The 15,202-nt window shown below is 44.8% G+C and overlaps 1 protein-coding gene across 1 annotated transcript in view; it reads left to right on the forward strand.

The window, feature by feature from the left end:
- Nucleotides 1–260: 260 nt before the first annotated feature.
- Sh3bgrl2 (SH3 domain binding glutamate rich protein like 2) overlaps nt 261–15,202 on the forward strand; it is a 63,545-nt gene continuing 48,603 nt past the window's right edge. Inside the window, exons 1-2 of the mRNA XM_059269060.1 lie at nt 261–265; nt 2,081–2,363. Of these exons, the coding sequence (XP_059125043.1) occupies nt 261–265; nt 2,081–2,363 (288 nt within the window). The remainder of the gene's footprint in view (nt 266–2,080; nt 2,364–15,202) is intronic.

The following is a 15,202-nucleotide window of genomic DNA, read 5'->3' on the forward strand; positions in this document are numbered from 1 at the left end:
CTCCTTTTCCTTCTCTGGCTCTTCTGAAGCGGACAACCAGGCATGGCTTCAGTTACAGCTACGATTGTGAACATCTCCCAAAGGCTCACACACTGAAGGCTTGGTCTCCAGTCTGTGAGGCTTCTCCTAGGACACGGTGGGACTTTTAGGATGTGAGGCCTAATGCAGGGAAGCTAACAGGGAAGCTAAGGCACTACAGGCACAACCTTGGAGGCACTCTGAGTTCCAGCCCTCTTTGTCTTCCTTGGCTTTCTGGTGCCATGAAGTGAGTGGCCTCACCTCTTGATCTTCCAAGTGGTGGGATAGCAGGCCTGTGCTACCACGCCTGCTGACCTTTTCCCCCTTGTTACCTGAGGCCAGGTGATTTGTCACAGCACCAGGAAGCTAACACAGCTCTGCAAAGCTGCAAGTCCTGTGTCACAGCTTCACGCTGCCTGATTTCCCATCTCAGTTCCAATGGGCTGACTGAGGAAATGACTTAGTCATTTTTTTTTTTTTTATCCATTTTTCTCAGAATGGTTCTGAGATCATTTGTTAAGCTTTTTATCTTCGTGGCTACATTAATTCCACCCTGCAGAAAATGGTGCCTTTTGTAAAGATCCATGCTTATACAGGAAATATGTATCTACTTCTATGAAAATTATTTCATATTTTACAAGCATGCATGTCCATGTTTGTGACAGCAAAGTTAAAGAACACTTACAGAGTGTTATTAGCTACAGCAGAACTTATATATTAAGTTTTTGACATTTAAAAGAAATAAAGTCCCATCAGGATTGTATGCTCTTTTACTTTACTAAATTTAAAAAGATCTATGATAGGGGTGGATTAAAATAAGCAACAGAAGGGCCGGTGGGATGGTTCAGTGGGTGAAGACACTTGCTACTAATCCTGGCTCACATGGTGGAAGGACAGACTCCCACAGTTGTCCTCTGACCTCCAGAAGTGTGCTGTGCCAAACGGATGTGCACACACAAAAAAACAAACCAATGTAAATAGGACTTTAAAACATAAATGACAAAAAAGGTTTCAAACTCGAAATATTAATAAACTTTTAAAAAAAGTTCTTCAAGCACTATTTGTGCCAGAAACTTGGAACTGAGGGAGACTTTTATCACGCGATTTCCTTCTCTCTAGAATTAATTAGCAGCATTCCCAGAACTCTGCTAAAGTCCCTTGCTAAAAGGAAGAAAGTAAATACAGTACTGTGAGGAAAACTGGTTCGCTTCCACAGAACTGAGCGGCTTGGGCATTAGCCAAGTAAAAATAACCTGCTGAAGAACTACTCGTAACCTATTAGCCACCACATGAAAGCTTTCTCTTTAATGGTATCCTCCTGGGATACCGCTGGAATGCACAGTGATTTTGAAAAAGGCACAGATTTGGCTCAACTGTAAATATCAGTAGGTGCACAGAGGCAAAGCCATTGTGCTAGGTAGGGGGTGGGGTGGGTGGCTTCTGATTCCCAGTGTCGATAGGGGGATTTTCATTTCTCTCGGCACTTATTTTTTTTCTACTACAATTACAGTTTTGCTAAGAAAATAAAATACCGGCCATGTTCTCATCTGGGTTTCCAATTTTCAATGTCTTTAGAATAAAGATGAAAGCCTCTTTCATTTACCTCACAGATCCCTTTGCAAACTGAGCTTGGTGATGCTTGCTTGTAATCCCAGTACTAGGAAGGCTGAAGAAAGAGGGTAGTGACTTCCAGGCTAGCCTGGGCTACGCAATAAAACCACTTTTATGAGGAAAAAAAAAATCATGTTTCCACAGTTTCCAGGACCTTAGGAAACAAAACAAAAACCAGCTCAAACCTACTGCCACCACTAGTCAGAACCCTGAGCCAGCCCAGGTCTCTAGGGCAAGGCGTCTTTCAAACACTGGGTCAGCAGCTCTGAGGTCGTTTCTGGCTGAGGATGCTCCACCCGTCTCCGCCCCACGCAAAGCCCAAGCGTGGACTCTGAACCCAGCCCTTTGTCTAGTTTGCTTTTTCCCTTGTACCCTGACTTCCCACCATATAGTTTCTCGGGCTTCTGGGTCCTTCCTAAGCCACCTGCGTGTACGATTATTTCACAAGAAGGTGCGGGCTAGCGGGAGCACAGTGCCTGGTCACGCTGGGCACCACGGAAACTACAACTCCCATCAGGCCCCGCGGCCGCTGGGCCCCACCCCGCCACCGGCTCAGCCCGCGGCGGAGGCGCTGGGCTTTCATCCGCGGAGCGGCGGGAGCGTCGGCGCGGACCTCTCCGACGGTCGCGGGGTCGGCAGCATCCTCAGCCGCGCTCAGCTTCTGCGTCCGCGTCCGCGTCCGCGGGAGGATGGTGGTCCGCGTGTTCGTCGCCTCGTCCTCGGGCTTCGTGGCGGTGAGCGGGGCGGGATCGCGGCAGACGCGCGGCGCGTGCGTCCGTGGGAGACGCGCGGGCAGGTGACCGCCAGGCGCGGACCCGGTGGACGCGCAGGGGTCGCACTCCCTGCGCTGGCGGTTAGCCAGGGGAGTCAGTCCCCTGCCGCAGCTGTCGGCTCCAGGGGCTCCTTTCTCGAGTTTATAGGTTCCCGACTTGGGACATTCTGTCGGCTTATGGTTTTTATGGGAGTTTAGACTACTTTAATTTGCTGACCCGGCGTCTGAAGGAAACACGTTTAAAGGAATTGCTCTCCACCCTCTCTCGTCCCCAGCAAGTCTGTTTCTTTAGTTCTACCCCTGAGCAAAGGGAACAGTAAACCACACCTGTCCTGTTAGTTCGGTGTTATTTGTTTTCATTGTCGCGTTTTAGCCTAAGGAGCTACAAACACTTTTACATTTTTAAGTAAACCTGTGTGCATGTGTCCTTTCCCTGTCCCCTCGGTGCAGTGGTAAATTTCATTTTAGGAATCTATAAATTGTGGTTTTTTTTGTTTTTAGCTATTCTGTAGAGTGTTGAATTCTTTTAGGAAGTTTTTTTTTTTTTTCTTTAGGAAATTAAATAGCTAGAGATGTCATACGTGAAGGAAAAACGCACATGTATGCTGGACAGTCCACTGACTGAGATGCACGCAGTGTCCGTGTTCTGTGTGATTATTGAGACTTGATTTCTTTAGTTAAGAGTTAGACTACAGCTCTAAAAGCCTGCTGTGTGGGGTACTTAATCAGATAGAGAAGAGAGTGCGAGCAAGATTGTTTAAAGTTTAGTCTGGCTGGTTGCCTGCCCAGTAGGCAGATTGATTGTCCTAGAATATACATGGGTGGGGTGCTTGAAAAATCCTTGTGAACCACTGAAACTTAATTTAAAACACCCCACCTTTTTTTTAAGCTGCGAGGACCCCCATTTTCTCTAGACACAATAGATGGGAAAATGCTAGCCAGCCTGTGTAGGCATGTTGTGGGTCTGAAACTCCCCACGTTTCCTCTTTTTTTGCTGTTGCTTAGTCATAGGTGACTTTTACAGACTTTTTTCCCGGTTAAAGCTGAGCCTCATGAAACCTGTACTATTTCCCAGATAGATTTATTTAAATGTATTCCTTACTGTGGAGCTTCTGGCCTTACCATGAATCTACCTGCTTCAGTAATTATTTCAAAAGCACTTTATTGATTGTGGAAGGGGTGTGCTATAGTGTTGATCTGTGGTTGTGTTGTGAAAGTCACCTGCCTTAGCCATCCTGTATCCAGACCGGCTCTGCACCCTGTATCCTGGTTTCATCAATTCCACTAACACACACACACACACACACACACACACACACACACATATGTATGTATGTATGTATGTATATATATTGCCTACTATGTGACCCACGTTTTAGATGTAATGTTCTGTACATGGAACTAGATTGAGGAAAGGGGTTTTAGTGCCCTGACTGGTGTAGTGAGGGCCAGCGGTGCCCCAGCTCTGCCCTAGCTCTGTCCAAGTTCCTCTTCTGTAGTGTGAGGGATGCTGAGGCTCACAATTGTGCTGCACTTTAAAAATGCTTTGATTCTGTCCATTGAGTAAATGCTCATAACAGCTTATTTCATTTGAACAGTATACTGGTTAACTTCAAAGTGGAGTTTTTCCATTTTGGTTTTTCACTGCGTCTCAGATCGCCCTGGTCTGATGTGGTTTCATTGTACTGGGAGGTTACATTCAGTCACCACATAGACACAGCCTGTAAACACTAATTATGCATTTCAGTCTGCTGTTTATTCTTTTCAGATCTTAGAAACACTCACCGAGAGTCTCCTCATTTTGTCATATTATCTCCTACTTCATATACAGTTTTTCTTTAATATTGGTATCTAAGGTTATAGAAAGTTTATGCTTCTCTGCAAGAAGATTGATTTCTTAGCCATAATGAAGTTGTGTTGGGGAATTCTTGGTTGGGGAAGGCTAGTGGTACTTACACCATTAAGCTGAATTAAGGTTTTGTGGGAATGCTGTGTTTTCCTTCTAGCAGGGTTGGGTTGACTGTTGGCACTGTTTTATTCTGTCCCCATCTGTGACCAGCAAGTATATGGACGAACAAACAGTGTTATTCCCAAGTCAGTTTGGTTTTAGCCAAAGTGTCTTGAACCACAAGGAAGGAATGTGACCAGAATTAGACCTAGCTAAGTAAGTCAGTTGGCAGGACATTTAAGCATACTGTTTAGAAAAAAAATCCTTCTATCTCCTGGTTCCCTTGAGCATTGGGAGCTTCAGCAGTGGGGATGACTAACATGAAGGGGTGAGTCCCTGTTCGTCTTCCCCAGCTCCAGGTAAAGCCTGCTGTTACTAGGAAATAAAAATTACACCGCATTATACCATCCATGTTACTGTTATAGTGAGGACATTCTTTCAGCTCTAAGAAAATAGAGCCATCGAAAGGTCATTTTAAATTTTAATTTATTATGCATGTGTACCTGACAAGCGGAGGCCTTGGTAACCTTTGTCCAGGAAATATGTTAATGTGACTTTAATTTTTCATGGATGTATTTAACAGAATTTGCTTTGGTCTGCCTGCACCCTGCCCAACTCTGTCCTTGGTCTTGCAGAGAAGCCTAGGAGGATAGAGGGTGTGGTCTCTGTTCTTGAGGAGTGCACAGACTGTGAGGACATCTGCTAGGAAAGGTAAAACCTTTGGTAATAGCCTGCAGCTCAAGGACATGCTTCCTGTGGGAACACTTACCAGGCAGAAATACTACAGGCTGCAGAGGGACGCCTTGCCGGATGGAAGATACGGAGGGGATATGCTAGAATCATAAAATATGCATGTGGAGGCAGCCAGCAGGGAGAGTGTTCCTGAGCCCATTTTTTTAGGCTAGATGTGGAGGTGCTTTGGGGAGGAGGAGTGAGCAGCAGATGCCCCTGTGGACCTCTTTGGAAGACAAGGTGGACTCTTCAAGTCCCCAAGGGAGCCCTGTGAATTCAGACTCCAGAGAGCTCTGCGGTCTTGGAAATGTTTTCAGTATCGACAGCTTGTCTGCTGCTCGGAGCCTTTTGTCCTTCAGGTGGCAGGGTACCATCCTTCAAGGGTGGACTTCAGGTCTGAGATTTTCGAAGAATCCCTTCCTGCTTGCCTTGGACTGAAATGTATCAAAAGTCAAATAAAGTCTTCATTGATGCGAGAGCTGTGCTTTGGCATGGATATCTTTTACCATTCAGTAAAGCTCTGTGGCTCAGTTGAGAGTCGGAGGGGAACCTAAATGTATACAAGTGAAATCCAACCACACAGTTTCACACAGAAGAAAACTTGGGCGTAGAGGTGAAGTGATTCGACCTAACGTCATTTATGTAGTCAGGGAACAGTGAGATGTAATTGGAAGCCAGATTCCTGCACTGATTGATTGATGCATGTGCTTATTTTAAACGTTGAAAACTAAGTATCAGGCTCTCTCCCTCCTCTGTGTGTGTGTGTGTGTGTGTGTGTGTGTGTGTGTGTGTGTGTGTGGTGGCCTGCAGAGGCCAGAGAAGGACATCAGGTGTCCTGCTCTGTCATTCTCCACCTATTTCTTCGGGACGAGGTCTTTCATTGACCTTGGAGTTAGGCTGGTGACCAGCATCCCTCCTGTCTCTGCTGCTCATAGCACTGGGATGACAGGTGTGTGCGAGGCTTCCCCTGGCTCTTTAGGTAGGTATTGAAATTCAAACCCTGGTCCACATGCTTGTGCAGCAAACACTCTTACCCTAGTACCAAGTTAGTTGGTGTTAGGTGCTGCGTACTAGGGTGGTCAGGAAAACAGATGTGGCCCAAATCGCTGCTGTCTTCATCAAGCTTGGAGACTTAGCGTGCAAACTGTGAAGTCAAGGACTGTTTGATTACATTATGGAAAAATACGTTACTGTGATTGGTTTAATAAAACAACTAAACGGCCAGTAGCTAGCTGGCAGGAGATATAGGCAGGACTTCCAGACAGAGACACCTCTGAGAAGAAGAAAGGGGGAGTCACTAGCCAGATACAGAGCAAGCAGGACATGCGGGAGGAGAGGTAGAAGCCATGAGCCATGCGGCAGCATGTAGATTAATTGAAATGGGTTCACTTACTTAAGTTGTAAGAGCTAGTTAGAAATAAGCCTAAGCTAAGGCCGAGCTTTCATAATTAATAAGAAGCCTCCGTGTGGTTATTTGGGATCTGGCCGGCGGGACAGAGAAAGACTCGTCACAGTGGCTTGAGGAACGCTTTCATGACTCAGAGGGGAATGGGCTAGGTGTCAGTATGTTACCCATCTCTGAATGTTGGAGAGCTCGTTGTGGCCTGCGCACCGTATTAACGTGAGGGTGGGTGTGAAGGGGGAGGACAGACAGACACTGCTCAGAGTCGCAGCTGTGCAGTGTGTCCTTGCTGTTGTGCACAGCCGGTTATTATTTGAAGCATGCAGTTACCAGTTCAAGCTGTTGTTTCCCTCTGTGGAGTATATTCAGTGAAGCTCTTCTGTAAGCAAGCCTTAGAAAAGAGGTCAAAAGCAGCTAAGTCGGGAGGTGATCATAGGCGGGACCAGGATTCTCTGCCAAGTTGCTCGACCCTGACAGGAGCGAGCAGACCTTTACTTTTATCTTCACTGTCCTCTGGTGGGATAGTTATTGCTGTGTCACAGAGGAAGAGGGCTGAAGAGAACTGACTCAAACCAGATCGTGTTTAGTTGGTGCCCTGACCTGGAGTCAAGCGTGGGTTGACAGCTGGCTCTTACGCTTCCAGAGCAGAAATCCTCCCTGTGGTCTCTGTCCTCAGGTACATTGTACCCCGAGGGTGTGTGTGTGTGTGTTGGAGATGCTGACATCTTGCAGTTTGTTGGTTTGTCTGCACAAAGAGCTGCCCTTCCGGTCAGTGGTTCCCCGGCCAGAGACGGTGCTGGAGGGCACTGGAGGAGGATCAGGAAGCAGGCTTCAGGATGGGGTTGGGCAAGGAGTGATGAACAGAGGCAGGAATAACTCGAGGGCCCAAGGGCATGGAGTAAGTAGAGACTGTTCGTTCGTTCGTTTCCTAGGGCCATGGGGCTTAAATATCAGAAATAGGTCTTACTCTTCTTGCTGCTGGAGGTTGGAGAGCCAAGTGTTAGCCTTCTGAGGACTGTGAGGGAGAATCTGCTCCTGGGATCTGCTGGCAACCGTAGGCAGATTTGGCTTGTAGATACATTGCCCTGATAGCCTTTGTGTTTATGTGGCATTCTCCCTATGTGCGTGTCCATGTCTGTCTTTGGTGTTCAAAATGCCACAACCCGCCCCCTTCTCGCCCCCCCCTTTTTGTGTGTGTGTGTGTGTGTGTGTAACTAGGTATGTTGTAGTAGGGCTTATTCTAATGACCTCATCCTAAGGAGCATCTGCAAAGATCCTGCTTCCAAATGAGGTCATATTCACAGGGACTGAGAGTTGGTACTTTGCTGTCTTTGAGATACATGTAAAACAATATAGAGCCGTGTCCAGTCTGAGGGTGAACTATGCTGACTGATAGAATTTTCTCTTTAGCTGGAAAGATTCTGGGCAGGTTTCTTTCACTTTGAAGTTACCAGCTCGATAGCAAATTGTATGGGCATGTAGTCTGTGTGTGAGGTTTGCTGCTAGGAAGGGCAAAACTTTTTAAAAAATTTTTATTTTCTTTATTACCATGGAAGGGGAGGATCTGGCCTCAGTTTTTCTAGCACATTTTAATATTTCCCAATTTTGACATTCCTTTCTACAAAAAAAACCATTTAAATTTGTCAATATGAACATAATCACCAGCATGGAATTTTCCTTTGTGAATTTAGGGACTTTTTAAAAAAAAAAATCCGTTTGTGTTTAGATACTTTGAGTTGGCATTTCAAACCATCTTTGAAACCAAGCTACATCTTGACAAGTATTTGTGATATGAAGTTCAGGGTGGTCTCCACACCCCAGGCAGAGTGTAAGACTGCATGAATCTTCTGTTGTGTTTTTCAATTTTTAAAAATAAAACACAGAAAAAGAGAGCTACTATTGTGAAAAAGACTCCAAAGTCCACTGGGAAGTGATGTGAGCTCCTAAGTAAATGGGATTTCTTCATGTGTATGTGGTGTGTGTGTGTGTGTGTGTGTGTGTGTGTGTGTGTGTGTGTGTGCACATGTGCTTGCATGTGGAGGCCTCAGGTTGATGTGGGTGTCAATCTTTATCACTCTCCACCTTACTTTTTGGGAGAGGATCTCTTCCTGAACTTGGAGCCCACTGATTGGCTAGCCTGACCAGGGAGGGCCAGAGATCCTCCTGTCTCCTCTCGTCTCTCCCTGCACTAGGATTCCAGGTAGAGATCAACATGCCTGGCCTTTTGGGTTTTGTTTAAACTGGAGATACATATATACACAAGAAGCATTTTGCCCACTGAGTAATTTCTCCAGCACAGTGCTCTCCTATTTAAGTTTTTTAACGTTTAGTTTATAAAAAGTTTTGAAACAAATTATACTTTTCTTGGATTAGAACAACATAACAGAATAGAAAGTCTATATTTATCAAGAGGTTTTTCTGCTTAAAATTAAAAATTGGCCTGATTTACTGATAATTACATATACAGAAATGTTAAGTATTATATTTTGAAATGTAGGTTTTAAAAATGAGATCAAGAAATTATCCACCTGCCAAGTCAGTTTCTAAAAACCCAGCCTACTATTAGAGGAGAGGGAGTCGTTTTCCTCAGTGGTATAGCTGTAGGTTAGAGGCTCATGCTTCGGGAAATAATCTCCCACCTGCTCATTCAAGAAACCCTTATTAAACCCAGTGGAACACACACACACACACACACACACACACACACACCACATATTCACACACACTACACACACTCATACACACACACACCACACGCATACTCACACATACACCACACACACCACACACTCATGCACACCACACACATACTTGACACACACACCACAGGTTACATTGAAGAGTGATTGGAAGCTGGGACATAGTTCTTGTTCCCAAACCTACAATGTTTGTGTATGTGTGTGGTCAGGTAGTCTTTTGTTTTTTATTTTTAAATACTTCATTATTTGCCAATTTTATCATGTATATAACACATCTGATCATAGGTACCCTCCATGACCTCACTTATCTCCCCCTCACTCTTCAATGTAACCTGTCCCGTTTATGTGTTTGGCCTTTGTTTTAATTTATCAAATTCTGTAGCAGCTTTTCTACCCCCAAACCCTCCTTTCCCTTCCTTTCTAATAGAAAGACGTGATAAAAAGTCCACTTACTTGTCTTACAATTAACTACTCTTTCCAGTTTTAAAATGATCTTTGGAACACCGGAAAGAGCAACAGCCAAGTGTCCAGTTTGCGGCTCCGAGCCGGAAGGGGACCCTCCTGGGCCTTGGCAGTCCTTTGGTGAGAACAGATTTCCGGGGATTAGGGTTGCTGTAGCTGCAGAGAACACTTAACATTCTGATTTAAATCACGTTCTGTATTCAGTACTTTTCTTGGATTAATCTTATATTGCTTATATGTTAACGCTGAAGAGGACTTTAACTTCCCAAATTAGAAATTTAGTGAAAATCTGCTTTCTGTGAATGGCTATGGTTTGGGAGGAGATTGGTCTCCCAAAGGCTGCCAGAGGTGATGGGGCTTAGTGGGGAGGGCTTAAATGGTCATTTTGGGGGACTGCCCTAGGAAGGGATGGGGGTAGTTGTCGTGGGACCTCTGTTCATGAGCTGTGGCTTCCTATCTTTGCCATGTGAATACTCTCTTTTCTGCCACGTTGTGTCAAAGTAAAGTGGACCTCACTACAGGACACTGAACTGTTGGAACAGCCTGAAGTTGAACTTTAAGCCTCCAAACCTCTAAGCAAAACATGTATTGTTTTTTTGTACTCGGGTGGCAGAGAAAGGCCTGTCTCTGTGAGTTCCAGGTCAGCCTGGTCTGCAAAGAGAGTTCTAGGACAGCCAGGGCTATTAAACGGAGAAACTGTGTCTCAAAAAACAAAAACCAAAAGAAAAAGAAACCTGCCATTGAGTTTTATGGCCAGTGGGTTTTGGACAGTGATCCACATGCGCCATGGCCTAAGTTTCAGGGATGACCGGTGTTTGGAGAGGTGGGATGGGAAGGGAGGAGAAGAGACCAGCAGCCTAAGCTAGCTAGCTGCTGAGTAATCTGCGTCCCTGCCGCTTCCTTCTGTCTCCTCCCTTAATAGGCTTATCTGCGCTCTTCTTCCAGCATCTGCTGCTGCCTTAGGAGCTGGTTGTCATACTCGGAAGGGCTAGAAGTGTTATCTCTTGTGTATTAGGTTGCTTTTCTCTCCGTAAACTCTAAAAAGGAAATCAGACTCAGAAAAGCACGTACTTGAGTGTTTCCTCTCTGGACTCATGACAACTTCACAGTGCAGTGGAAAGCTGAATTACAGGCCCATCTACCTACAGAGGCACTTCGGGTGGTATGCCACTCCCTCCCCACCCAACGGTTTCTTTGGTCCCTCTGTCACCACCGACAGCTTATTCCTGAGGGAATCTGACTTTTCAGGACTGGCTCAGTGCCTGACAGAATTTAAGGAGGGGTTTCCTGGAACTGACCGAGGTGTGCATCAGGGTGTGTCCACATTGTTGTGGACCTTGGTGGCCCCTGGCCAGCACCTCTTTGGAGAACAGCAGCACAGTGTTGGCTGTGACTGAAGCAGCCAGTCCTGACTACGCAAGCGTGTGTTTTCTTCTTCCCGCTGAGTGGTGGCCCAAGGCTTGGAAGTGGCTTTCTACCCTCTTGGATCTGGTCAGCTGGGAGTGGAAGGTTGAGGAATGTAAGAAAAGACCCAGTTAAGTTAACCTGCTTGGCAGGTCAGATCAGTGGTGTTTGGTAAATGTCATAGGTAAGGCAGCGGCTGTTGCTGCATTCCAGCCTGAAATTGAACACAAAGCAAAGAAAACAGCAGCAGTCAGCATAGCTGACAGAGCCCAACACAGGGGTGGGATGCTGGCTGCTTAATTCATGGCATTCCCCTGTGGCCTGCAGCTCAGCAGCCCGCTCACTGCTGCTTAGCTTGAGTGGTTGTGTTCCTTTGGGTGAGAATTGGCTCCTCCATAAGCCTGGAACCCTGACTGATAGGAGTTTGAGTTACACTGAGAGAGAGAGAGAGAGAGAGAGAGAGAGAGAGAGAGAGAGAGAGAGAGAGAGACAGAGAGAGACAGAGAGAGAGACAGAGAGACAAAGAGACAGAGAGACAGAGAAGAGAGAGAATATATGAATATGTGTGTGATCATGGGGGTGCACATATGTATGCCTGTGCATATGGAGGCCGGAAATCAACCTTAGGTCATTCCCCAGTGTTATGCCCAGATCGTGGAGACCCCCAAAAGACCACCACGGAGACTGAATCCCATATGTTAAAGCAAAGAGCCTTTATTCAAGGACAAGCTTGGTCTCTGTCTATCCAAGAGAACAGTGAGAGCAGAGAGCCCCGCGCCCAGGCAGGGTGGGGTTTTTATCATAGCAGAGGTTGGAGTGAGGGGATTTCCAGGGTTCAGGACCCTGATTGGCTGACATTTCTCTAGGGGTATCTGTAAAAGGGAAACAGGTGTTTGTTAAGTTCCAAGACATGTGGTGATCTTATCTAATCTTACCTGATGGTTGGAATGTTTGAGATGTCAGGTTCTTCCCCTTAGATGCTGGCCCATCTCTGGGTGGATCCCTGGGTGGTGTCAGCTTATGGCTTTTCCTGGATGGGGTGTTGGGTGCCAGCAAGCCTGTCATGGCAGCTGTGTGGTCCAGCTGCTTTGGGCCCCCCACACCCAGAACCATCAATCTCCGTTTTATTTTTTGTTTTCTGTGCCAGGGTCTCTCACTGTCTGGATCTCCCTGAGCAGGGTAGGCAGATTGGCCAGTCCCAGGAAGCCACCTTTCTCTGCCATACTAGGGCCAAGTATGCACTGCCGCTCAGACTTTCCAGATGGGTTCTGGGGACAGAATCCCAACTCTCGGGTTTGCACTTGGCCAACTGAGCTAACTTCTCAGCTCTACACTTTCCTAATACTTAATGTATAAAAAAAGAATAAGCATTTGTGTTGAATATATGTCATCTTACTTAATATTAGATTGGGTTTATGTCAATCCTATACTCATGTACTTGTATTTATCCATGGGAAATCTGTCATTGGCAGGCTGTACACAACATGGTTAAAGCATTTGCTATCAGAACCTTAGGTGCCACTCATGAAGGACAAGTATGCTGGTTAGTTTTTGTCAACTCGACACACATTAGAGTCACCTGGGAAGAGGGAACCTCCGTTTGAGTGGATTGGCCTGTGGAGCATTTTCTAAATAGCTAATTGAAGTAGTTCAGGCACATGGTTCTGAACTGTGTAAAAGTTGAGCAAGTCCAAGGAAACAAGCTAGTAAGCAGCACTCCTCAGAGTTTCTGCTTCAGTTCCTGTCTTGAGTTCCTGCCCTGTCTTCCCTCAGTGAAAAATTGTGACCTGGAAGTTGTAAGCTAAGAGATGAGACCTAACCCCTCTCTTCCCAAGTTGCTTTGGGTTGGAGTTTTATCACAGCAATAGAAAGCAAATTACTGTAGCTGAGTAACCTCAACCATTCATTTGTAAATGTGGGTTGAGAAGGGTTTGTGATGGATCACACTGCTGCTGTGAGAGTTATCCCACACAGTGCCAGGGTGACGCGCAGTGGGCATGTTGTTCCAGTTGGGTTGCCATCAGAAGCAATGGAGTAGTGTCATAGGTGCAATAAAAAAACGTGACCTTGAACCTTATGAGATCCTTAACCATCCCCAAATGGTGTACAGTGCATAGTAATGCTCAGCTGCGGTTCATTTTGAGATAATTTTAGGAGTTTCCCAGTAATTTAGGTGTAAAGAGTTTTCTGTTTGAACTTGAATTAATAAGAGCATATGATTTGAACATGTTCCCTACAGACCAATGTAGCTGGAGAGTTTCTCTCCATCTCCCACCAAGCCCCGGCAGTCCTGCAGCCCACTTCTAAAATAAACACACAGACACTTACATTATTTAAACTGTTTTAACTTTCACATAGTAAAATTACATATGACAAAAACAATTATCAAGCAAGAATTACAGTTACAATATCTAGTCTTATTTATAATATCTAGTCTATTTGTATTTGGCAGAATTAAAGAAGATATCCTATCTATCCTATATTTGTGAGTCTAAGGTTTCATATCTAAGTTATCTTTTATCATAACTAAGGAAATTATAACTATCTAGTCTTCAGCTACATCAAAGACCCCAGAAGGATATACTATCACCTGAGAAATGGGAGAAGGATGCAAACAACTTTCGGGAGTCTTGCGAGAGCAGACAGAGACATCTGGCAGCCTGGAAAGTCATCCAAAGTTCCTCTGTAAAGTTGGGGCATCTGTCTTCAACCCACAGGCCTAGAATCTCTCAGTTACTTTTCTCTGTGTCCTGTAGAATGTCTGGCAGTTTCCTCTGTGAAGCAGGAACCTGAAGGACCATTTCACCAAGCAAAGTTCAATGGTCATCTTCCTATGGGTCCTGCATGTCCAGTTGATCAAGCAGTCCAGGCAAGAACAGTTTCTTGCCCAAATGGCTATTTTTGCCAAGAAGAAGATAAACTCCATATAGAGTGTCTTCGATGCCCATCTTCCTCTCTGAAGTAAATCGGTGCTGCCAGGAGCAGACATGTTTCATTGTCCAGACATGTCTCATTGTCCAGAAAGTCTAAATTTTTTAAAAAACATTTTTAAATGCCATATTCTGTAGGTTTTTGAAGTGTTTGAAGATTACCTATCCATCTGAAATATATCTATGTATACCTAGAAAACTTAACGTGACTATAAGTTTGACTATCATAGAAGACTAATTGTTCCATTACAATTTAAATGAGTTGTATAAACATAATACCTTAAACAAGATTAAAAATACACATACAGTACAACAAAATTAACTTTAAATTTGTATCAATAAACTAAAATCCATAGCAGTGTAAAACATCTTTAAACAAGTTGTTACTCTTCAAAAGCAGCATCATTAATCTACGCTTTCATCCCACCACATCTAAACCATCCCCCCCTTCTTCTTTAGAAAGAGACTGCATTTATAATCAACTTGCTTTAAATAAAAATATTGGTTTTGCTCTGTTCCACACCAGAGGGCTCTTCTGATATGGGACATAAGAATCTTTCAACTTTTTTTTTTTTTTTTTTCAATATACTTGGGTTTAGAGAAGGAGTGAGCCAACTCCATCTTCAAAGCCAGCTTGGGATATTTGGAAATTTGGGCATAGTTTCTCATACTACTTCCTGCTAGATGGGGTGCTGTATCTTATGAGGACACAAAGAAAATTTTAGGATTATGGAGTAGTCTGTGAGAGTGTATCGTCTGAGTCAGTTGCCTTGAAATCATTCTGGATGTTGGATCATCTGGGCCATGGTGTCATCGAAGACCTTTCAGGGGGTCTTGGCTGGTCAAACCTGATGTATCTTAATCTGGAACAAATCCATAGCCTCTGGCTTTCTGTGGAAACAAAAGCAGAGCCTCCTTTCCAAAGCAACATATCCTTACATCCGAATTTTGAAGTCAAGTTACCTTTAAAATGTACATATTGGCTTAACTCAACAGCTTTCACAATCACATGTCTTTCTGCAGTTAAGAATTCCAACGATGGGGCTGGAGAGATGGCTCAGAGGTTAAGAGCACTGACTGCTCTTCCAGAGGTCCTGAGTTCAATTCCCAGCAACCACATGGTGGCTCACAACCATCTGTAACGAGATCTGGTGCCCTCTTCTGGCCTGCAGTCATACATGCTGTATACATAATAAATAAATTAATCTTTTTTTAAAAAAAAAG

Source organism: Peromyscus eremicus, chromosome 7 (genome assembly GCF_949786415.1).
Source record: "Peromyscus eremicus chromosome 7, PerEre_H2_v1, whole genome shotgun sequence".
NCBI lineage: Eukaryota > Metazoa > Chordata > Mammalia > Rodentia > Cricetidae > Peromyscus > Peromyscus eremicus.